Source organism: Prunus avium, chromosome 2 (assembly GCF_965620075.1).
Source record: "Prunus avium chromosome 2, drPruAviu1.hap1.1, whole genome shotgun sequence".
In the NCBI taxonomy this organism is placed as follows: domain Eukaryota; kingdom Viridiplantae; phylum Streptophyta; class Magnoliopsida; order Rosales; family Rosaceae; genus Prunus; species Prunus avium.
Window position 1 is genome coordinate 42063553 of NC_142285.1, and position 21800 is coordinate 42085352.

General features: G+C 37.6%; 4 protein-coding genes across 7 annotated transcripts; 2 read left to right on the forward strand and 2 right to left on the reverse strand.

Annotated features, from left to right (window-relative positions):
- Positions 1-2239: 2239 nt before the first annotated feature.
- Positions 2240-5078, reverse strand: PBS2 (cysteine and histidine-rich domain-containing protein RAR1). 3 transcript variants are annotated; one of them, XM_021971162.2, is made up of 6 exons: positions 4844-5078; positions 4217-4219; positions 3996-4078; positions 3660-3814; positions 2810-3045; positions 2240-2706 (listed from the first exon to the last, which is right to left on the reverse strand). In XM_021971162.2, exons 1-6 carry the CDS (start codon positions 4946-4948, stop codon positions 2611-2613), a joined length of 678 nt encoding a protein of 225 aa, XP_021826854.1. In that variant the 5' UTR covers positions 4949-5078; the 3' UTR covers positions 2240-2610. The 3 variants fall into 3 exon arrangements, with proteins under 3 accessions (XP_021826854.1, XP_021826855.1, XP_088104906.1); XM_021971163.2 differs by lacking the exon at positions 4217-4219; XM_088248780.1 differs by lacking the exon at positions 4844-5078 and having other exon boundaries at positions 4191-4219.
- Positions 5079-5401: 323 nt separating this feature from the next.
- KEA5 (K+ efflux antiporter 5) lies at positions 5402-11363 on the reverse strand. Its single transcript, XM_021971343.2, has 20 exons — positions 10861-11363; positions 10694-10737; positions 10333-10394; positions 10112-10196; positions 9952-10013; positions 9559-9634; positions 9304-9378; positions 9132-9203; positions 8908-8991; positions 8741-8809; positions 8562-8639; positions 8361-8449; positions 8010-8106; positions 7860-7913; positions 7204-7299; positions 6688-6876; positions 6514-6591; positions 6238-6282; positions 6041-6136; positions 5402-5792 (listed from the first exon to the last, which is right to left on the reverse strand). The coding sequence occupies exons 1-20, from the start codon at positions 11081-11083 to the stop codon at positions 5748-5750; spliced, it is 1719 nt and encodes a 572-aa protein (XP_021827035.2). The 5' UTR covers positions 11084-11363; the 3' UTR covers positions 5402-5747.
- Positions 11364-13411: 2048 nt separating this feature from the next.
- On the forward strand, positions 13412-15050 carry NEET (2 iron, 2 sulfur cluster binding protein). Of its 2 annotated transcripts, XM_021946740.2 has the most exons (3): positions 13412-13798; positions 14269-14399; positions 14731-15050. In XM_021946740.2, the coding sequence occupies exons 1-2, from the start codon at positions 13515-13517 to the stop codon at positions 14369-14371; spliced, it is 387 nt and encodes a 128-aa protein (XP_021802432.2). In that variant the 5' UTR covers positions 13412-13514; the 3' UTR covers positions 14372-14399; positions 14731-15050. The 2 variants fall into 2 exon arrangements, with proteins under 2 accessions (XP_021802432.2, XP_021802431.2); XM_021946739.2 differs by lacking the exon at positions 14731-15050 and having other exon boundaries at positions 14269-14643.
- A 4541-nt stretch (positions 15051-19591) lies between these two features.
- GT18 (glycosyltransferase 18) lies at positions 19592-21555 on the forward strand. Its single transcript, XM_021971345.2, has one exon. The coding sequence runs from the start codon at positions 19747-19749 to the stop codon at positions 21196-21198; it is 1452 nt and encodes a 483-aa protein (XP_021827037.2). The 5' UTR covers positions 19592-19746; the 3' UTR covers positions 21199-21555.
- Positions 21556-21800: the final 245 nt, after the last annotated feature.

Below are 21800 nucleotides of genomic sequence, written 5' to 3' on the forward strand. Positions count from 1 at the left end.
TATGCTTCCAAGGAATTTTGGCTTTTTGTCTTGTTTGTTGCTTGTCTCATAAAGAAAGAAATGACTTGCTTCTTTTTTCTTGGTTTGAGTTTAATTGTTTTCTCTCTTTCTATTTTTAGGTTTTGCTTTTGGGTCCAAATTTTGTAATTATTTAAGTACATGTATACAATCAAATCAATAGCCAAGTTGACAAAGGGAAAATCCTCTTTGGGTTTCTGGCGTTTTTTCAGCCTTTTATGCTACAAAACCAGCTTCAAACAATGACGACTTCCTTTCCAAGAAATCACAGTTCATATATATTTGGTCTACTTACCACTGCAATCTGCCCTTGACCCAAAATGTTGACATATAGACTTGGTTTGAAAAAATAATAATTGATTTGTGCTAAAAAAAACTTATTTATAACGGAAATAACACTGTTTTGCTATTTCTTTTTTAATAATACAATTATACGTACAAAAGTTATTATACATATTATTGCGTTGTTGATCTGGAATGACAAAAAGTCCAATACAGTTGACCACCCAAAGCCAAAACCTTCTTCTTCTCAATAATGAAGATATTATCATGGAAATTATAGAATGATGATGATGGTAGGGACAAAAGGCTTACCTAATTATTATGTTTTGTAAGATTAGCAACAGAAATTAAGAATAGGCGCGTAGGTTTTATCATATGATCATAAATTAATATAAAGAATAACAGACGGATGGAACTTTACAAAGATTCTATTTTTAATGGGTTTCTCAGATTTGCAAAGTTCGATATACTTAAAAACCATAATCACTAAATAAGCACACAAAAAGAGTTGTTGTTGGATAAGCGTTGGCAACAGCATCTGCAGCTTTGCAGCAGCATTCGCCCTATAAACAAACGAACAGGCTTCCTTCGTTTAAAGCTGGGAATTGCTCTCATGTTAATTATTTTTTTAAGTTTCTTCCTCTGTGGTCTTACTGGGATTGGCACCAGTTGGTATTTTATGGTTTAAGATCCAAATCTTAATCTGCTAATGTTGGCTTCGAGAAACGTACCTGCCACTGTCCATTGGTTAATCAAAAACCCCAAAAGATATATAGGTCACTAGGTCACTAGGTCAGTTTATTTTAAAAAAATTCCAATCCAAATTAGGGTTTATCCTATGGACAAAGATAACCCAGACCCGTTAAAGCAAGCCACATTAACCACAGCAAACCCACAAGACGAAACATCCCATATAAATGCAGTGGAGGCAAAGAGGCGTCTCCTCCTATACATAATTCATATACATACACATGCCTTGGTCTGAGGCCTGAGGCTATAAGGGCACCTACCCCTAAATAATAGAAACAAAGGGTTAAAAAATATGAAAAGTGACAGCTAAGGTGGTACATTAGAGCCAGACAGACTGCGCTCTGAGCCTGAGAGGCTAAAGCCAAAGACAAGACCGGCGTAGAAGCAGCCGGTGACCCGCCGTCAGCAATTGTACTACGGGCGTGACATTTATGAGTTCCCACTTTTAAACCATTGGTTTGGTGGGGACTTGGGGACCCTCCACTCATCACCATGCATTCAATTTTCCATGTGTTAATAATTATTATTTCACTTGGGTTTTCTTTTGGGGTCCTCCTTCTTTACTCCACTCAAGTGGATTCAAATTTTTCTTGATTTACATTTATGCGGGTTTTCCATTGGCCAAATTCAACGGAACAAAATTAATTGTAATTTGGTTTAATTCTTTTTTTTTTTTTAATATATCAGCAATATTGAGGGATGAGCTATAAGTTCGATATTAGGAAAAATGAGATTCGAAAACAAAAACTCAGTGTAAAAGTGAACACAAAATCTTGAATACACGAATAACTGCTCTTAACCAGTTGAGCTTTTGATTTTGTTGTGTTGAAAAACATCCATTCTTAACATATTTGATAAAGTAGCATAAATGTCCAAATAGTTACGAAAATTGCAAAGCAAACAAGGGCTCAAACCGGCCATCAGAAAGCAACGGAACTAAATAAGAGGTTATTGTGGGACCGTGGGATTTGGTTGGGAGTATAAAGAAGGGGGGTACAGGGGGATTGATTATACCCATCATAAGACACGTGATAAGTTCCCCCTCCATAATTATAATTCTCATCTCTTTACACTCACTTTTCGTCCTCTTATTATTATTGTTTCATGCCAAATTTTTGTTTCTTTAACTGTTAGTACGATGCTCATGTTTATTTCAATGCGTGCACAGCTTTAGAGTACACCAAAAATCTGAGTAAAATATGAAAATAGAATATTGACACAGAATTTGTATTCATTCTAGATTGGGTTTTAATTGTTCTAAAAGCCCAACCATGATCCAATCTGAGAGCCACACAGGGCAGGCCTAGCTCATAAGACTCTAATTGCACACAAAAATTAACATCTGAACAAGTAATGCCTTAATAAGTTCAACAAAAATACAGGGCATGACAAATTGACAACTATATATCTAAAATTGATTAGAAACAGAAAAGCTCAATGTTCTTGGATGAGAGTTGACAGAAATGCATCAGTTGAATAAACAAAATGTAGGACCAAAAAGAGAGCAAAAACCACTTCATCCTTCTCCCTGTATCTGCTTTGTTTAAGATACTGATTTGTTTAAGATACTGGATCAGCATTGTGCCACCCCTTAGCGCATGGAGGGATGCTCATGAACTCATCAAATTCCTTTACATGAACGTCGCAGCACTTCCACTGCAATATTAGAAAGAAAAGAATCATTTTTACTTATACAGTTAAAGATATAAGGCATACTATACTACATATTGGACTGAATTGACTATTGCAGGACACTCACCCCTCTCACTCGGTCGTGGAAAATAGCAGGCCCCGGATGGTAACTGCATGCAGCCTCATGGTTATCCTTCTCTTTAAAAGTTTTGCCACACCCTTTATTTTTGCAAATTTGGGGCTCGTTTATGCCAACAATCTTTTTAGATGGAGCAGAAGTGCCGTCAACATCTGTAATGCTTTCAGCATGTGGAGTTGTGGCCACATTTACAGGCTTTGAATTCATTTCTTTGGCTTGTGAACCTAACCAAAAAAAAATTCACTTGCTTCAACCTAAAATGCAAAACAAACAGCTAGAAAATGGATAAGTTTGGGAATATGGAGCTTTTTTTTTTCGGTTACAATGTGAAGAGCGAAAAAATAATGACAAAGTGAGAGAATCAGCTTCCACAGAGGGCACTCCCCAGTCATTGAGAAGATAAAAGAAGAGAATGAAAACAATTCATATAACTGGTCGTGTTTTACACCTTCTCAGATTCCAAAACCTGAAGAAGGGAATGTTCACTCTTTCCCCCAAGTCGTGTTCCCCAGTAACATAACGAAGGATAAGTTTTCAGTGTATTCAAACTTAACAAATCACCTTATATCGCATCCTAATATTGTTATTTTCTTCAAATATCCATATCACTGATATCTTTATCAGTTAACTTTTCACCAAAATAACAATGAGAAGGCAATATTAGAACCTCTCATAGTCATATCAAACTTAAAATTTGTGTGCACATAGATTCTTCCACCTATTCTAAGCAACTAAATTATATCATTTCCATGAAAAAACCAACCAACCTCCTGTACACCAAGTATGAAGAATGGACATGTTCAAATGCTTAAAGAAAAAGGGATCCAAATGAAATTACCATGATCCGAACAGAAGAAACCCTGCCGACACCTAGAGCAGGATTCTTTTGACGATGCATCAGTTGCAGGGGGAGCGGTAGGAGCAGAAACAGGAGTCTTAGGCTTCGCCTTTAGCAACACTGGCTTCTCTGTTGTGTGTTTACCTGTCTTGCAACTTCATTCACATAAAAAAAAATGACAGAAAAGGATAGTTAAATAACTTATACTGACAAAAGTTTAAATGCATAATCAATTTAGGAAGACTAAAATTTTTTGATTAACAATAAACTTTGTTTCAAGTTCTAGCGAGCGCCTTATAGGCAAATCTTAAATCCTAGTGAAAATTCAGCACTTACCCTTTAATTTCTAAAAATAAGCTGAAATCGTGACTTCTTTTCTTGCAACAACTCCACTCCTTAATCCCATCATGAAATATAGGCTGGAAAAATAAAGATATTGAGCTTAAGTGATGGCATTGAACTAAAAGAGAAAATAAAGAGGAACATTTCAAAAACTCCAAAAGATATATAAATAAAGGAACGCAATTTAACCACTAAATCAATAGGCATATACTTACTCCCTGAAAAAATTGAAGATGCCCACGCAATCAACCAAGCCGAACATGCAAGACAATAAGCTGAATTACTATTCAGTAACAAGATTTCACAAGGCACAATAAAAAGTTTCATCATTTATAATCAGAGCATGCACGCGAACGCCCCTTTTAGATACAAAATGTGCAGCATTTGGATCAAAGAATTAAATAAATTTGAATTGAGTCATATAACGAAATAATTTACACAAAGATAGATATACTGATCAATGCAGCAAATCGATACACAGTCCTCCTATACACGGGGGCCAACTTTCAATTGTAAAAGATTTTACAATAATTGATTGAACTTCCAAATACTCAATTAACAGAATCTCCCAGTCAAGAAAAAATATAAATAAATAAATAAGAAGAATTTGAGGCAGCAGCTGCACCGCACTAATCTCAGTGGACATTTAATTTTGAAACTAAACTCGGGCAAAAGAGTAAGTAGATTTTATTGCGGAAACAACCACAAAAAAAAAAAAAGGAAAACGAGAATTTGCTTAGCTTCTTTCACATCAAAACCAGTGCCTGGCAAGATAATTTTTCTTTGTTGTTTCTAAAACCGAAAAGAAAAAGGAAGGAGCTTGAAAGTAAGAGAGAGAGTACCGAATCATGGTATTGGCAGGAACCTTCGGGATTGTCGTCCTCGGAAAACTTGGCGTTACAGCCAATTCGCTGGCATTGAAACAGAGCTGTCTGCTGACCCTCCATTCTCTCTCTTGGTCTGCCTAAGAAATTCAGAAAGAGGAGAAGGGAAGCTAGAAGAAGAAGGACCGAGGAGGGAAGACCAAAAGAGAAAGACCGCAAGTCCAACAAAACTCAAGACGGATTCGTACTGGATTTGGTTTGCCTTTAATATTCCACTGTCTCTTTTCTAGAAAGTGCGCCTCGGTCCCCTTCTTGGGCTTCACTTTCCCATCCGACACCGGAGTCCATTAGCCCAATTAATTCTGGGTACGGGTCGGCTCGTAGAGAAAGTTTTGGTCTGAAGTCTTTGCATTAAAAAAGTCGCTTAAATATGAATGAAGCTGGGATTCTATTTCATTCGCTGTAACGAAAATAGTCCGATTTGAGATGTTAATGATTATATGGCATCTGCATTGATCTAATATGTGCTAAAGCTCTATACCATAATGGAAGCAAATTTTCAACATAAACGCAGCAAGGCCAAAAATGTTTCAGTTAGTAGTAGTATTTCATCAAAAAATGCTTCAGAAGTTAATTTTTGGGTACGATACAATTTCCTAAATCTGTAGTATTTGCAGTAACTTTCTCCAAATAGACTAAGCATGCACACTTGGAGAGGAACCCTACATAGATTCCTATTTACAGAATACTCGAAATAATACAAAAAATATTTATATACATGATAGCTCCGAGCTGGAAATTAAATATCCAGAAATGTCATCTGCAACCTCTACAATGGAATTGGCAGCGAAATCGAAACCTGATATTCACAAATCTTGCAACTGAATCTTCACTTGATAAGAGACTCGATAGACAAAGAAGGTCACAATATTCTGTTGTGTTCTGCTTCAATCATCAAAGCTTTCTCCTGTAAAGTGGAGGAAAAAAGAAATGAGCAAATACTTAAAAACTCTGGATAGCTTTCAGAAGCAAATTATACTTTTCAAGTTTTGAATGCATATCCAGCCCTCTGCACACATATTCATTTCAAAAGAGAGATGAGAAGAGCCACGGGCAATATCCACTGCATGGTTCATTCAAACTTCAAAAGTATACCATGCTTGCAAGTGTGTCAGCATGCATGCATGTGCTTCAGAGAGGGGGAAAGAGAGAGACCTCGTTATATGGGGTGCCCTCGGAAGGAAACCAGTGCATAAGAACACCTAAGTTCATTATGGCAGGAATCAACTTAAACAAGAGTGGAGTTGTAACCTGTAACATCATTTACTAGGGTAAGTATTTTGAGAGAGAGAGAGAGAGAGAGAGAGAATGGAAGTCACTTTCGATGCCAAGGAAAAATAAAATAAAATTACCAGGCTTAGTGCTGTCGTTCCGAGAAGAAGCAGGTACATCTTCCCCTGTAAAGAATAATAGTTTGAAAAGACGATGATAAGAAAATGAAGATGAAATCAGAGGATAATATGCGGATAAGAAAATGAAGAAGTTCAATAGTTTAACCAATTCTACTTTTCTCAACTGATTCCTATGTTTTTATTCAAAAAGAAAATTTAAAACCACACAACTTGCGAATGCATGCGTATAGTCCATTCCTAGATTACTATGACTAACCATAAAGAGAGATAAGTTACCTCAACAAGATTAAGATTCGACGCCCGACTTAAGAGGACAAAAGCAAATTCTCCAATTTGAGCAAGTGAGACTCCAACCTATAAAAAGTAATCAAGTTTTAAAAATTAGGAAGCAACTAATTTAGTTTATCTGCTGTAGATAAGATATGACTCAAATCTTATAAATCAACTTACCACAAATGATGTCCTAAAGCTATATCCGAAGGCCTTAGTAACAATAGAAGCTACGGCAGTCTTTACAACTATAACTAGAATAACAGATGCTAACAGTATGTCCACATGGCTCCACAAGAAATGTACATGTATGAGCATTCCAATACTTGAAAGGAAGAGAGCTGCAAAAAGGTTACGAATTGGTTCCACCTACAATGTACAAAAACATCGAATGCAATCATTAATGTTAACACTGTCTTATGAAAATAAAAAATGATTCATAAGCGATGTCCATGCATCTGCTTTTACTTTTCTTTTCAGAGAAACAAAAAGAATATTAATACATGACCCTGACACTTGCAACATAAAAATGCATTTACAACAATGTAAGCTACTAAGTTTACGAACCACATAGTTAAAAAAAGCCCCAAAAATAAAGTCCAACGAGTATATAACTTAAGAAGGGGCAAAAACAAAAGTAAACAAATGAACATGACAACAATAAATTAGGTAACAAGTGGAAATCCAGAAGAGTACCTGGTCTAAAGTATGTTGTGCAAGGTCAGTGGTTGATATCATAACTCCAGCCACAAATGAACCCAACTCAAGGCTAAGGCCCAGCTTATCACTACACTGAAAAGGTTACAAGAGATTCAATAGTATTAAAACAGTGTTGAGAATTACAAATATGTAGCAAGATCTGTGCATTAGAACCATATTACTGTTATTCCGTGATCCACACACTGAAAAGGTAATTCACCATCTTAGCTTCAGAGTAAGTTCATGAAGGGAAACTTATTCCATAACAAAGGCTTATATTTCCTTCTTTTCTCAAGGTACTTAGAATATCCAATTTAAGTCAGGCATTTCAACTTCCAAGTTTAAAGCACTCATCTTGCCATCCATCAATTCATTCCCATCCAACTGAGCAGATTCAAGTCCTATTTTAGAAATGTAACATAAAAACTGTATTCTCCAGAAATTCTGGAAAACCAAGTTGAGCAACACCTCAGTACCCAATACTCGGCCAACATTGGACCCATAATGAAGCGTAGTGGTTATAATGTGTCAAAACCAGCTCAGCACTCAAAAGCATGCAGATGGAGCAGGAAATAGATATGCATAGATTTGAGGATGAACATGATGAGTAGTAATTAGCCTTGATATAAAATGAATACAAAATGTCCACTTACCCAAGCAGATAATAAGCAGAAAGCCACAACAGCAAGCTGATAAAGCTCATTTGTCTGATTCACCATAAAAATTATAGATGAGCCAAGTTAGTTATTAAAAGTCAATACAGAAAGGTAACTAGCTCATTCTACTAAGCAATCAAAACTTACTTGAGAGGACAAGTGCATCATCAATTTCAGAAAACGAGGAACAAATGACCAACACAATACAGAGGCAGCAGCAAGATATAGAGACAACACTAGCAGCCTGAAGACACAACAAATTACAAATTATAATTTGCAACAAGCTCTTTATTAGGATGTTGGACTGCAAAAGGACCACTTCAAAGAGAAAAAAATGGTAAACTCGAGCATGGAAAAAAAAACATGATTAAAATGACTCAGTTTCATTATAACAAAAGAAAATTTTGGAATAGAAACAAATAAAAGGAAAAAGGACGATACAACATGGGAAAATAAAATAAAAATGCCATAAAAGAAGGCACAGAAGCAGAGACTTACAGCTTCCCCACTGATACCATTCCTTGGAAAAGGCCACTATGACCACCCAAAACTGGGAGCAAAGCAAACAGTAAACCAACAGCACAATCCTGAAATAATCCACAGTGAATGAATGTAGCATCATAAACAAAGCTTATTGCATAAAATGCCATCTAGTTATCAGTAAGCATACCATCTGAGTTTTCAGAGTTCAAAACCTACCTGGAAAATGAGTGTTCCAATTGTTACTTGACCATGAAGAGCACTACTACTATTCTGTTCTCCAAGAAATTTTACCACCTGGTAAAAAGGAAATGAGAAAGGAATGTGCACGCAAATTTCAGAAAGAAACAACCAAGGAGGAAAAGTGACATCATATTATTAAGGCTTCAAAAACATACCACTGCTGTTGATGACATTGACAAGAAGGAACCAACAAAAACTCCCTCAGACAACTTTGCTCCGCACAACTGCAAAATAAGCAAAACAGCAATCTTATTGTTTATTTTGACAGGAATTAACTAGTTACTTGTAACAAAAAACTGGTTATCAAGATTGAATACAATACCACAGCAGTTATGGCACACAAGAACATAAATGTTAAGATTTGAAGAAGGCCTCCAAGAACAGCTACAGGGCCCACGGCTTTTAACTGCACAAACAACAAGTTAAATGGCTTCCTTAAACAAAGGTGATTTTCATCCTCACCCTCACCCTCAGGATATGAATTAGAAAATTTCATAATTTACTGCATAACAGACAGAAAACTAAAATTTCCCAAGTCTAACATACCTTAGCCAAAGAAAACTCCAAACCTAGAGCAAAAAGAAGAAATACAACACCAAATTGTGCAACAGTTTCAACCTGTAACAGAAGTAGCAGATTTGAGGATAAACTATAAAGAAACTAGAACTCTAAAATCAGCAAAAATAGAACTTTTGGCTGATCACAATTCACAACGTACCTGTACCATCTCACTGATGAACTCCAGACCCCCTGGTCCAATAAGAGAACCCGCAAGAAGGTAGCCCACAATAACCTATCATAAGCATATAAATTAGAAAAGATAGCATAACAGCTGCAACATTTAAATCGCTATATGTAGCTGAAAGTTTATAATGTTGGGTCATATAGACCATTAAATATAGTGGAAGATTAAGTTAGAGATAAGAAAAACTATGAACAAAAGCAAAAGGGTGGCTAAAATTTAAAGACAAACCGGTTGTCCCAAACAAGAAAACAAAATTCCACCAATGGCAGCAGAAACTATGATAACCACCAAATCAGAAATTAACCTGCCAAAATGTCAAGTGTTAACCATAAATCATACATGTATCAAGAAGTAAACTCAAAACTTAGAAACTGCAATAACTGTTCTTAAGGCAGGGGAATGCAGTATCACTAGTTCGTTATAAAAAAGGAAGACCTTTGGGGCTATTTGAGGGATAACATACTGTTTTACAGGCATTAGATTATAAAATCCATAATCAATTAAAAACAACCAAAGACATAAAAGTTTATGCCACATGTAAATTCATTCCAGAAACATTTGAGAAAATGGGCCCTGAATTTATCCACGTATGATAGTCAGGGAAGGAATACATAAAAATACCTCAAATCTACTTGAAGTACTGGATATTTGGATTTCTTGTTTGACATCACAAACACATTATCCTATCATTAAATAAGTAAAATAAGTTAATATGGTTAAAATGAAGCTAAAGACAATTATAACAACCCCAGGGAATCTCTGCCAACAGCTTTCAAAGTACCTTTTTGTCAATCAAGGTTGTTGTTTCTTCAGAATCTTCGTTCTCCAGGGAAAAAACACCTTGAAACTGAAATGATTTTGTGCCACTGAAGCAAAAACAAACACAAAATGGCATATAATACTACATAAAAGCAAAATCGCACATCTTATTCCATTACGAATTTAATATCTTGTCACAGAACAATGGTCTTAACATCGAAAGACCATTTAACATTCACATACTTTGCCTCTTGTGTATCATTTCTCTTCTCATGAGTGATTTTAGCCACAGTCTCCAGTACAGCCTGCAAAACACAATCGGTATTTGCCTTTAACATTATAACATACATGACAAAAGGAAAGAAACAACGACAATCACACAATTACATATGCACACTCAAGCTACAAAGCAGAAGTTTGTAAGATGAAATGAGACAACAAATAAAAGCAACGATTGATTTTGTATGTTGAGCTAAAGCAGTGAAAAGCTTTCGCCACAAAATTGTTTTGGCATTAAAATAAACCAAATTATTCCCAGTTTTTCTTGTTACAACCACATTATTGCATATTGGAACAAGAAGATGAGAATAATAACAAAACCTACTTGTTGATCAGCCACACTGTTGTTGAAGCTGCTTACATCAGATCCTAGACAAAGTGAAAAGCAAAATGAAATGTTAACTAACTAGAATTAAGATGATAAACCAAACAATAACTACAAAATGCAAAATGTTAAGTTAAAAAAAAATTCCAAAAAAATAATTAATTAACCTTCGGGCTGATCATTCTCAGAGAACTCTTTCTCGAGAACCCGATCGAACATTTTCGCAATGGTGCCGTCACCGGAATCCGGTGCGGACGAGTTCATCATATTCCCGTAGAACCTCTCCCTAATTTCTTTATCAGATCTCGCGGAAAACGAAACGCTCGCGTAAATCAAAATCGTCAGAAGACAATAACAAAACCCAAACACCACTCGTTTTCTCTTCGCCATCAAATGTGGAAAGCTGAACCAATCCAATCTCTCTCTCTCTCTCTCTCTCTCTCTCTCTCTCTCTCTCCCTCCCAATTTTAGGAACGGAATTTGAATTTCAAAAGGAATAGAGCTTGAGTGGAATTGAATTGAATTCAAAGCGTGGGAGAAGAAAAGGAGACGTTTCTCAGATTGCGAAAGAGAGACCTGTTTTAAAGTCAGTGTCTTGTTTTCATAATTTTTGGTGGTTAATTGGGAATTTTTTTTAGTTGTTCAGGGCGGGATCGCACACCTGAAAAATTATTTCGCGTTTTTTCTTTTCTTTTTGTCTTTTTGTTTTTTCCTCGTGAAAACGTATGCGTTGGGGTAATTTCGTCTTCTCAGGCTTACAGACGTAATTTTCTCATGTGGGCGTTACGACCTTTCTCTGTCCGTGAACTTTCAGGGCCCATTTGGTGCCCAAATCAACTTTAGTGGGTGCTGGCGCTGCAATTTCCTCATCAATAATTGGTAATTTGTCAAACTTATACTCCAAAGCTTTTCGCATGGAACAAGTAATTATGAGTTTAAGGCCTAGTTTAGAATTACTGTCACTTTTTAAAAAAGTTGCTTCTGCTGTGCTTTGAAAATAATTAGCTGTAAAGTAAAGCAGCTTCATGTTTGATAAACAATATTTTTAAAGTGCTGTTAATACAAAAAGCAGTGTAAAAAGTGTTTGGTAAATTTTAATATAAAATTGTTGTAACTGTGAATAATGACTAAAATAGACATGATGTTAAAAGTGTTATGTACTAATCATGTGGTGGTATTTGTAGTGATGGAGTGTAGGTGGTGGTGGTGATGAAGGTGGAGTTGGTGGTGGTGGTGGTGGTGGTGGTGGTAGTGGCAGCATAGTGGTGGTGGTGGTGTTGGTTGTGGAGGTGGTGGTAGATTTGGAGGTTTTGGAGGAGGTGGTGGTGGTGGTGGTGGAGGAGGATGAGGAGGTGGTGGTGGTGGTGGTGATGTTGGATGTGGAGGTGGTGGTGGATTTGGAGGTTTTGGAGGAGGTGGTGGTGGTTGTGGTTGTGGATGTGGAGGTGGAGGTGGTGGTGGTGGAGGATGAGGATGTGGTGGCGGTGGTTGTGGAGGTAGTGAATGTGGTGGTGGAGTTGGATGTGAAAGTGGAGGTGGTGTCATTTTTTAAAATGAATGATGGTATTTTGGGAATTAAAAAAATTCATCAAATGTTCATCTCTGCTTCTTTTGAAAGCAGCTTTGAAAAGCAATTTAGAGCCTGCTTTTAAAAGCTGCTGTCAAAAGGCCATTGCTTTTAAAATAATCGGGATATTTTCTTTTTACCAAACACCTTAAACTGCTTAACTTTAAAGTGAAGCAGGTTTTTGGCCAAAAAAAGCAATCCCAAACGGGGCCTAACTATGCTTATCTGATAGAATTCAAACCCTTAAAATCAAGTAATTTGGCAAACTCATACCCCATTACCCAGGGGCGGTCCTACCCTAAGGGCAGGGTAGGCAGCCGCCTACTCCATTTTTTGCCAAATCAAATATTATCCAATACTTAATACAATTATATCTCTTCTGCCTACTCAACCCCAACCAACTCAAATGTTTCCCCCCATTAACAAAAACAATAGCCCAGCCCACTCAAACTTTCTCATTTAACAAAAATAATAAAAGCAATATCAACTCAAATGCTCCATGCCAGCCGACAGTCTCCACTCCAATCCCATGGGCCATGCCCACTTATATTATACTTCAAAAAAACAAAAAGAGCAAAGCAAACCCAATTGATTTCAATTGACGGTCTCCACTTCTTCTCCCTTGAGCAAATTAGTTAGCTGCGTAAAGGATTATGCATTTTTTAGGGTAAGGCTCGTTACGTCCCCCTGATTAGGTGTATCTTTTTTATTTTTATGCATAAAATTCACTTGTACCGTCGAGTTTTTAAGGTAAGTTTCACCTACTTTGCTTTTTAATCATGGATCCGCCACTATTACCTATTATTTATTCGTTGCATCATAGTTCGATCTCCCTCCTTATATGTCCTTATATGTTTAGAATATCCCTTTGTCAGACAATTAACTAAAATTTGTTTTTTCGTCTTTGATAAATTTCTTTTTGGGCAGCTATGTAACAAGCCCAACGGGATATTCAGTCGGGTCAGCCCCAAAAGGTAAAGGGCCTCAACCTGAACCTGTGTTTTGGCATGGAAATAAAAAAGGAAGAGATTGAGGGCTCGAAAGCCCAAGTTACCATTTCACCCAAAAAAAAAGCCCAAGTTACCAGACAACAGGTGACGTGTCTCGCCCAGCGCCACCCACCCAACCCAACCATAGAAATAGACTGTGGAGTGTGCCATCCACAAGTCCCAAGACCGAAGCACCACCAACCTTCCGCCTAACTAACCCATCAGTCGTTTCGTTTGAGAGCAAGAAATCTCCAGACCCATTACAATGGCGTCGATTGTAAGCACGGCCGGATTAGCTTCTTGCGGTCACAGAAAACCATCAATGGAGGGTTTGAAACTGAGTAGCAGAAAAGCTATCACCTTCGGGACCCAATTGGCGTACCCTGTTTCCTCTTCTTCTGGTTGTGGTTATAGCAGAAGGATGAAGCCCATGGTGGTGGTGAAAGTAGAGGCTCAACCCATAAACCCTGAAATTAGGAAGAGCGAGGAAAAGGTTGTGGACTCTGTTGTCGTCACTGAGCTCTCTAAGCCCCTCACAGTTTATTGCAGGTAAGTTCCAATTTCATGTTCCTACTGTTTGAACTTTTGATCGTATTAATTATGGAAATATCAAACCTTGAAGACTGATTGTATTGTGTAAACAATATTTGAAAGTATATCTGCTGCTTATTGTTCTAGATTAGATGCTATGTTGCACGGATACGCGGATACGATTACGATACAATACAGTCTTAAAGTTCTGTTAAGGGGTTTTGTAAGATTCAATTTATTAGTAGACTGAAGCATTGTGTTTGGAACTTTGGTGCTTTGGAGCATAAATTATTGAACATTTGCTCTAAGTCGGTGCCAAGACTGACTGAGACATTTGCTCAATGAGAAATGTGAAATGTGAAATATATTTGCTTTTATTTATTTTATGCCTGGCTAAAAATGTGTCATGATTGTCTGTTGCATATGCACTTGGTAAGTGCAGGGAGGGGGGCTTAGTAATTTTGGTTGTTGTGGTTGTTTGGAAATAGGTGTTGGAGGTCAGGGACTTTCCCTCTGTGCGATGGAAGCCATGTGAAGCACAATAAAGCTACTGGTGACAACGTTGGACCATTGCTCCTCAAGAAGCAGTAATCGGCATTTCGGTTCGGTGTTAGTAGAGGTATTTATTCGGATGTGTTGTTTTGAAATTGTTAGATCTCAGTAGTATTGTTTTGAAATGAAAATGACTGTTTATTTGAGATCTGAACAGTAAGTGTATTGTTAGAATTTCATGTAAGCAGTATAATCGTAATATTTCAAATAACGGACGAGTTGTACCTGTTGACGCTCCTAAACAATATTGACTTAGACTCCATTTCTTGTGGAATAATATGCACCTTCTTCTTGAAGATTTTCTAGGTTTACTCGTTCCCGACATAAGCTTTCTCGTGTTCTCCGTTCAAGTACTTATACCCTAGAAACATATAGGTGACAGCCTCCTCTTGTTTTAGGTAACAATATACTTAAGCACAGAAGGATTCTCGGGCGGGCCAGTCTTCCTTGTGTTCATGTTTTGGCATGTACCGGCTGTTACAGCAAGTATTGCCATCTGATTTTATCTGTTCAAGCTCAAGTTGGGGGACACAGCTGGAAACTTGTAAATATTATGACGTTGCACAGAAGTGGCGCATTAATTATGCACTTTAAGCATACTTTCTTAGCAAAAGATGATTAAGAACAATCATTAAAGCAAGTGACCATGTTTTTATTTTTCTGAGAGAAAAGCAAGTGACCATGTTAAACAAGAAAAATATATGTCAGTTTATGATAATCTGTTCAAAAGCGAAAGAAAAAGAGAGCAATTAATCATTTCTAATCATCCCATGATTCCAAAACCAGTGAGAATGGGCTTGGATTTTTTCCAAGTGAATGGTCACGCTTAATAACTGGTCAAATCAACCCGTACGAGGCAAGTTGGAACTGAGTCGCGTTGTTGAATTAAAGTAAATTTTTCAGAAATTTAAAAGGGTACGTTACGTGTAACAGGAAGGAATTTTAAGGGAAAAAAATAGGTTTATTTTAAACTAGACTTTTTCACTGCATATGATTTTGCCGTATTAAAAACCTATTTTACTTCAAAATTTAGTGTCATTCGGTGCAATTGAGTTATGAGAAAAAATATAATATAAAATACTTTTTTTTTTTGGACGAATATAATATAAAATACTTTGTTTAACATCAGTCGTGTTTTCAAAATCGCATATATTAAATTAGTTGGTAACTCTGTTTCATTAGTTAGATCTTGAAAACTGACTGCCAATGATAGGAAGACATGAAAGTTGTTCCACATGCAAACACTATTTTATACAACTATGGTGCCTCCGTGTCCTGCGCTCCAATCTTAAGCAATTATATTTTAATTCATAAGTGTAGAGTGTGAGACTTTAGTTTGTTATCGCTTCTCAATAGGGTAAAGAGATCCACTAGTGTAGTGCAGTGGCGGTCCTACTTTTTGGAGGCCCTAAGTGAACATCTTAAATAGGGCATTCTCTCTATATGTATATTTATGTGATTTTTTTTCCAATAAGTGGAAAAAAAATATATTATATGAACTTAAATTCACAATTGTAACATAAAAGAAACAATCAATATGTAATTTATGCAACAACTTTATAAAATGCATCAAAACATCATGCATCTTGCATTTTTCGATTCAAAAGTATCAATTAACTTCACATAATCAAGTTTTTCTACCATGTTTTTTTTTTTTCAATTTCCTAATTGATTCAACTAGGTCAATTGATTTAAGCTATAATTTTTTAAAATAATTGGGTCTTTATTGAGTTTTCTCTTTTTAATTTTGAATTGAGTAATTGGGAAAGTTTTTCTTTTCTTTTTTGTGTTTTTACAATGAGTGGGCTTTATTGAGTTTCCTCTTTTTAGTTTTAAATTGAATAATTAAGTTGGCGGCCCTAGGCGGCCGCCTTGCCTGCTTGTGCCTAGAGTCTCCCCTAATGTAGTGGTTTAGAGCAATTCATCAATGTCCTTGAAAACTATCATAGATTAATCATCAAATGACAATCACGGCTATACATAACTATAGGCGGTGACAAATTAAGATCATACTTTGGTTTTAATGTTAAAAAATGTGATAAGTTTGAAAGCGAGGCACCGTCATAACGTGTGCTGGTTCATGGTGGGCACGGTCCGGATTGGATCGGTTTCACGTCAAAACCACGGCCGAACCAATTAAAATATAACGGTTTGGTTTGGTTCGGTTTGGATAAAAGTTATAAGGGAAACCGAACCAATCCAAACCAATTTAAGACGGTTTGGTTCGGCCGGTTTGGGCCTAAGCCCAATTCTCTTTCTTTTTGCATTTTTTCAACATTATTAGCCCAATTATAACCAACAAATTCACAACTTACTTCTTACATAAATCATCTTATAGAGTACGAAACCGTCCTAAAGCTCAAAAGGTCATAAAACTTCATATTTCACTAACTAATATAGCTCAATTCAAATATTCATATATAGTTATTAACTAATTAGAGTATTACACATATAAAATAAAATAAAATAAATAAATATACACATAAACGGTCCGGTTTGGTTTAAGCCAGTTTACAAAAACTCAAAACCAAACCAAACCAAACAATATACGGTCCGGTTTGGTTTGATTTTGACTAAAAAAAAGTCAAACGGTTTGAAAACCAAACCGGTAATTATGGTTTGGTTCAGCCGGATTGATGCCCACCCCTAGGTTCATCCATGTTTGTAGGCTGCCTCATTATGGAGCTTCACGCTTCACTGAAACCTTCACTCTCATGAGCATCCCACCCATGTGCTGTTCACTCACCACGATATATTGTTAACGAATATCGATAACTGGTTAATTAGTACTATTTATGCCACTAGATTCATTTGAAAAATATAATGAACTTTGTTATTACTATTTATGCATTAACATGACCACATGGTATGTATTTAGTAAATTTCGTTTGAATAAAAATAAGATATAGTAACATAATATAACAGTAATCATATTATGTAGACATTAACAAACGCTATGTATTTCGTTTGTTGTGTTTAAAGAAAAATCAGATATAGAAATTAACATAATATAATCTAATGTGCATCAACATTAACACATACTACAATGGCGGAGCCAACTAAGGCCCACAAGGGTCAGCTGACCCTCCTCCAATTTATGCAACAAATGCATTTGTTATGTGATATATTTGATTTTCTTGGGTTTCTTTTATAGATGACCCTTCTAATTTTCTAACTCTAGTTGATTGCTATTCTTTACTTATTATGATATAGTTTTTCCTATATTTATCTTTACTCCATTTTTCCTTTTTAACTTCAATCTTTCTATTCTTTCATTTATTGAGTTCTCTTATAGTTTTTGTTATTGAATCGGCCATCAGTCAAGTAAATCTCTCAATACTAGCTATTCAGTTATCTTTTGAGCAATGTATAATGATTTGATTAAGCGATGCGGTTATGATTTTGGAAGATAACAATTAAATTATACAATAAAAATATATTATGTTAATATTCACAGTTTTCTCAAGCTAATAATGTTGACCCTCCTTGAGAGAATTCCTGGCTACGCCACTAACATACTATATATTTCGTTAAAGTCATTTAAAGAAACTGATTATATTATGTATCATATATGCATTAACATTGATATGTATTTCGTTTAAAGAAAAATCAGATATAGATAGTAACGTAATTTAACAGTAACCATATTATGTGTGACATTATACATTGAATTTTGTATGCACATATTATGCACAAGCTCATACTAAATTATGGATCCCTCTGCATAAAATTGAATAAATTCAATCAAATTCACCACTTGGGAATTGGTACCCACTTAGACCTCCTCCACCGTTGATAATTCGCCACGTTTGTAATCATTAGAAAATGTTTCAACATCCGGGGCCCTCAACGCAGCTGATAATTTTGTATTTGCATACGAGCCCTCAGCCGTGTATAAAAACTGTTTGCAAAAATGACCACCAGAACGACTGCTTTTGTCGGCAGTCAGCCCCATCAACAAGGGCCACATCTCTCCATCGGTACAGCTGCTATGCCCAACAACACCCCGACGTCACCCAATATGAACGCGCCAACCAAACCAACCGTATGATCATACCGATTGTATTTTGTATTTGTTTGAGAATACTTAGAATCACTTCTATTAATAAATGATTTTTTAAAGTCTCGAATATCGTCAAAAATGTTATTGAAAATTTAAGTACTAATGCTAAACACAATCATAAGCGCTTTTAAGTTTTTACGCTATGCGTCTTTGTTGTCAAAAAGCAATTTTACGAGCCAAACAGACCCTTAGTATTCTACACTTCTGCATACATTAACTGTACAAATGTACAGTACATCCAACTACGTGAAGCCAGAACCGACGATGTACGCTGCCCTCGTCCAAGATATTAATCTAACAGGTGCTAAGATCTCTGTCTTAGGCTTGCATCTCACGCACCACGTGCTGTGACGACGTCACGAGCAGGGACGAATCCATGATTTCAAAATACACTGGGCTGGATTTCCCTTATAAACAAACTCGACAGTACTAGTGAATTTCATTGATAACAAAAATTATACACCTAATCAAGGGGATATATTGGGCCGTACCCTCAAAATACATCTAGTACATAAGATATAAACTAGTAAAAAAAGACAATAATAAATAAACATGAAATGCAAATACATAATACAACTATTTGAGTTGTACCCTTCTAGGCTTCAAAGAGTTGAAATCAGTAATTATTGATTCGTTATCAATACTACAAGCAAATTCTTTTTCTATGTGAAGTATCATACAATCAGCAAGAAACTCATCATCTATCTTGTTTTGAAGTCGATTTTTGATAAGTCTCATAGAAGAAAATGCACATTCTATTGTTGCTATAGAAACCGGGAGAGTTAACACTAAGCGAATCAATCTATCAATCAAGTGGTAGGTGTGTATTAACCTTATTTCAAGTAAGTTTTGATTCTGTTTGCTGTGAATGCAGGTACGAAATAGGCTATTCCTTCTATTTAGGTATAGATATATTTTTTTTTGGGCTAAGACTACATCACATTTAAAAATCATTTCTTTTTTGGGCATGGGCTATAGGCCATACAGCCCATTAGCTGCATTCGTCCCTGGTCACGAGTTAACTTCTTAAACATGTATTCTATTCAGGAGCCTCCTCTACTTCCACCGTCTTCAACTAAGAAATACTTCAAAATTTCCAATATACGGACTTCCACGTGCCGGTCTGCACTCTGTCGGTTCCCGTAGCAGCCGGTCATCACACCGAACACGTGTCCTTGCCTCACCTCCTTCTTCACACAGCTCTACACACCTCCACTCGAAACAAACAAAACAGCACCACTTTCCTCTCTCTATCTCCTCTCTCTCTCTCTCTCTGAAAACTCCACCATTTTTCCGGTTAAACCAGCCGGGAAAAGCCTATCAGCTCTGCCATTCTCTTCCTCTTTCTCTGATGCTTTCGATTTCGGAGCATCCGTCTAAAGAGCTCCAACTCAAAAGGCCCAAAAGCCCGGACCCGCTCAACTCCTTCAACTCACTCCTCCAGCTCATCCACCACCCTCGCACATGCCTACTCTTCGCCATACTCGCCCTCCAGGTCCTGCTCCTCTTCACTCTTCGCTCTCTCCCTTTCTCTCGCCAACATTTTTCTCCTCCGAACTCCCCTAAACCCGAACGCGTACCCGAACCTGAAGACAGATGCGGGTCGGGCCGGGTCTTCGTCTACGACCTCCCCAAAACCCTCAACCAAGAGATTTTACAAAATTGCGACGACCTCAACCCGTGGAGCTCGCGCTGCAAAGCCTTGGCGAACGAGGGGCTCGGCCAGCAGGCGACGGGAATCGCCGGAGTCGTGCCGGAGAATCTCGCTCCTGCGTGGTACTGGACGGACCAGTTCGTTTCGGAGGTGATTTTCCACAATCGGATCCTGAACCATAAATGCCGGGTCATGGAGCCAGAATCGGCCACGGCGTTCTACATCCCCTTCTACGCTGGACTCGCGGTGGGCAAGTACTTGTGGTCGAACTCCAGTACCGCACAGGACCGCGACCGCCACTGCGAGATGATGCTTAGGTGGGTCCAGGACCAGCCGTACTACAAAAGATCCGAGGGCTGGGATCATTTCATCACGATGGGGCGGATCACGTGGGACTTTCGACGGTCCAACGACCAAGATTGGGGGTCACGCTGCATTTACCTCCCCGGCATGAGAAACATCACGCGTCTCCTGATAGAGCGAAACCCGTGGGACTATTTCGACGTCGGTGTTCCCTACCCCACCGGATTCCACCCCAGGTCAGACTCCGACGTTGCCGAGTGGCAGAGCTTCGTCCGTACGCGCAACCGCACGAAGCTCTTCTGCTTCGCAGGAGCGAAACGCGGAGCGATAAAGAACGACTTCAGAGGGCTTCTACTGAGTCACTGCCAGAGCGAGTCGGAGTCGTGCCGAGTAGTGGACTGCGCGGGGACCAAGTGCTCGAACGGCACCTCAGCGATCCTCGAAACGTTTCTGGACTCGGATTTTTGTTTGCAGCCGAGAGGCGATAGCTTCACGCGGAGGTCGATTTTCGACTGCATGGTGGCCGGTTCGATCCCGGTCTTTTTCTGGAAGCGAACCGCTTACATACAGTACGAGTGGTTTTTACCGGGCGAACCGGAGAGTTACTCCGTTTACATAGACCGTAACGCGGTTATAAACGGTACGTCGATAAAGAACGTGCTTCAAGGGTTCAGCAGAGAGGAGGTTGAAAGAATGAGAGGGAAAGTGATCGATTATATACCCAAGTTTTTGTATGCGAAACCTCAGGAGGGTTTGGAGAGTGTGAAGGATGCTTTCGATATTGCGCTGGAAGGGGTATTGAGGAGGTTCAAGGAGCACGGTGAGTGGGGGTTCAGATGGAAATGAAAGAAATGGCGGTAAATTTATTATTTATTTTTTGCAGTTTTTTACATCTTATAATTTTATTTGGGTCACATAAATTGGATGGGTAAGGAATTTCCCAGATTGTAGGGGAAAAGGGTTAAATGGGCATTGGGAAGTTTGTATCTAATTCTTTGGCTACATTATAGTTTGTATACAGTTGAGTGATATATTTAGTCACTACGAGTTCAATGCAACGAGTAGCTGTAGGTGGTGAAGTGATAATGTAGTGCCACACAGAGACTAGTGTGGTCCATATTGTTCGGTTGGAGGTGGATGGGAGCATGGCATGGATAGAGAAAGATAATAAATTGGTATCAGATAAATGGCTTTTTATAATTATTTTTGGGCCATATAGCATGCCTTGAATGACAAATATCATTGATGTATTTGATTTCTTTTTTGGTAGACTTCATAATAATGAATTGCTAAATAGTTTGATAGACTTAATCTAGCAGTCATGTTCTTCTGGATCCTTAAATGATCACCCACCGTAAGGCAATATCAGTATAACGGGAGTGCTTCATTTAGAAGAGCAGGGTGGTGATGCTTTCTTCTCTCCTTTTAAAGATGATAAAGGAAGGAAC

Excerpts from the sequence above, each read along its gene's own strand:
- PBS2 (XM_021971162.2), bottom strand. The coding sequence starts at position 4,948 with ATGGAGGGTCAGCAGACAGCTCTGTTTCAATGCCAGCGAATTGGCTGT. Across the intron at positions 3,046-3,659 it reads TTTCTTCTGTTCGGATCATG|GTTCACAAGCCAAAGAAATG; the intron begins GTAATTTCATTT and ends TTTTTTGGTTAG. Across the intron at positions 2,707-2,809 it reads TCCACGACCGAGTGAGAGGG|TGGAAGTGCTGCGACGTTCA; the intron begins GTGAGTGTCCTG and ends CTAATATTGCAG.
- KEA5 (XM_021971343.2), bottom strand. The coding sequence starts at position 11,083 with ATGGCGAAGAGAAAACGAGTGGTGTTTGGGTTTTGTTATTGTCTTCTG. Across the intron at positions 10,197-10,332 it reads AATGATACACAAGAGGCAAA|TGGCACAAAATCATTTCAGT; the intron begins GTATGTGAATGT and ends TTTTTGCTTCAG. Across the intron at positions 6,283-6,513 it reads CGAATCTTAATCTTGTTGAG|GGGAAGATGTACCTGCTTCT; the intron begins GTAACTTATCTC and ends TATTCTTTACAG.
- NEET (XM_021946740.2), top strand. The coding sequence starts at position 13,515 with ATGGCGTCGATTGTAAGCACGGCCGGATTAGCTTCTTGCGGTCACAGA. Across the intron at positions 13,799-14,268 it reads CCCCTCACAGTTTATTGCAG|GTGTTGGAGGTCAGGGACTT; the intron begins GTAAGTTCCAAT and ends GTTTGGAAATAG.
- GT18 (XM_021971345.2), top strand. The coding sequence starts at position 19,747 with ATGCTTTCGATTTCGGAGCATCCGTCTAAAGAGCTCCAACTCAAAAGG.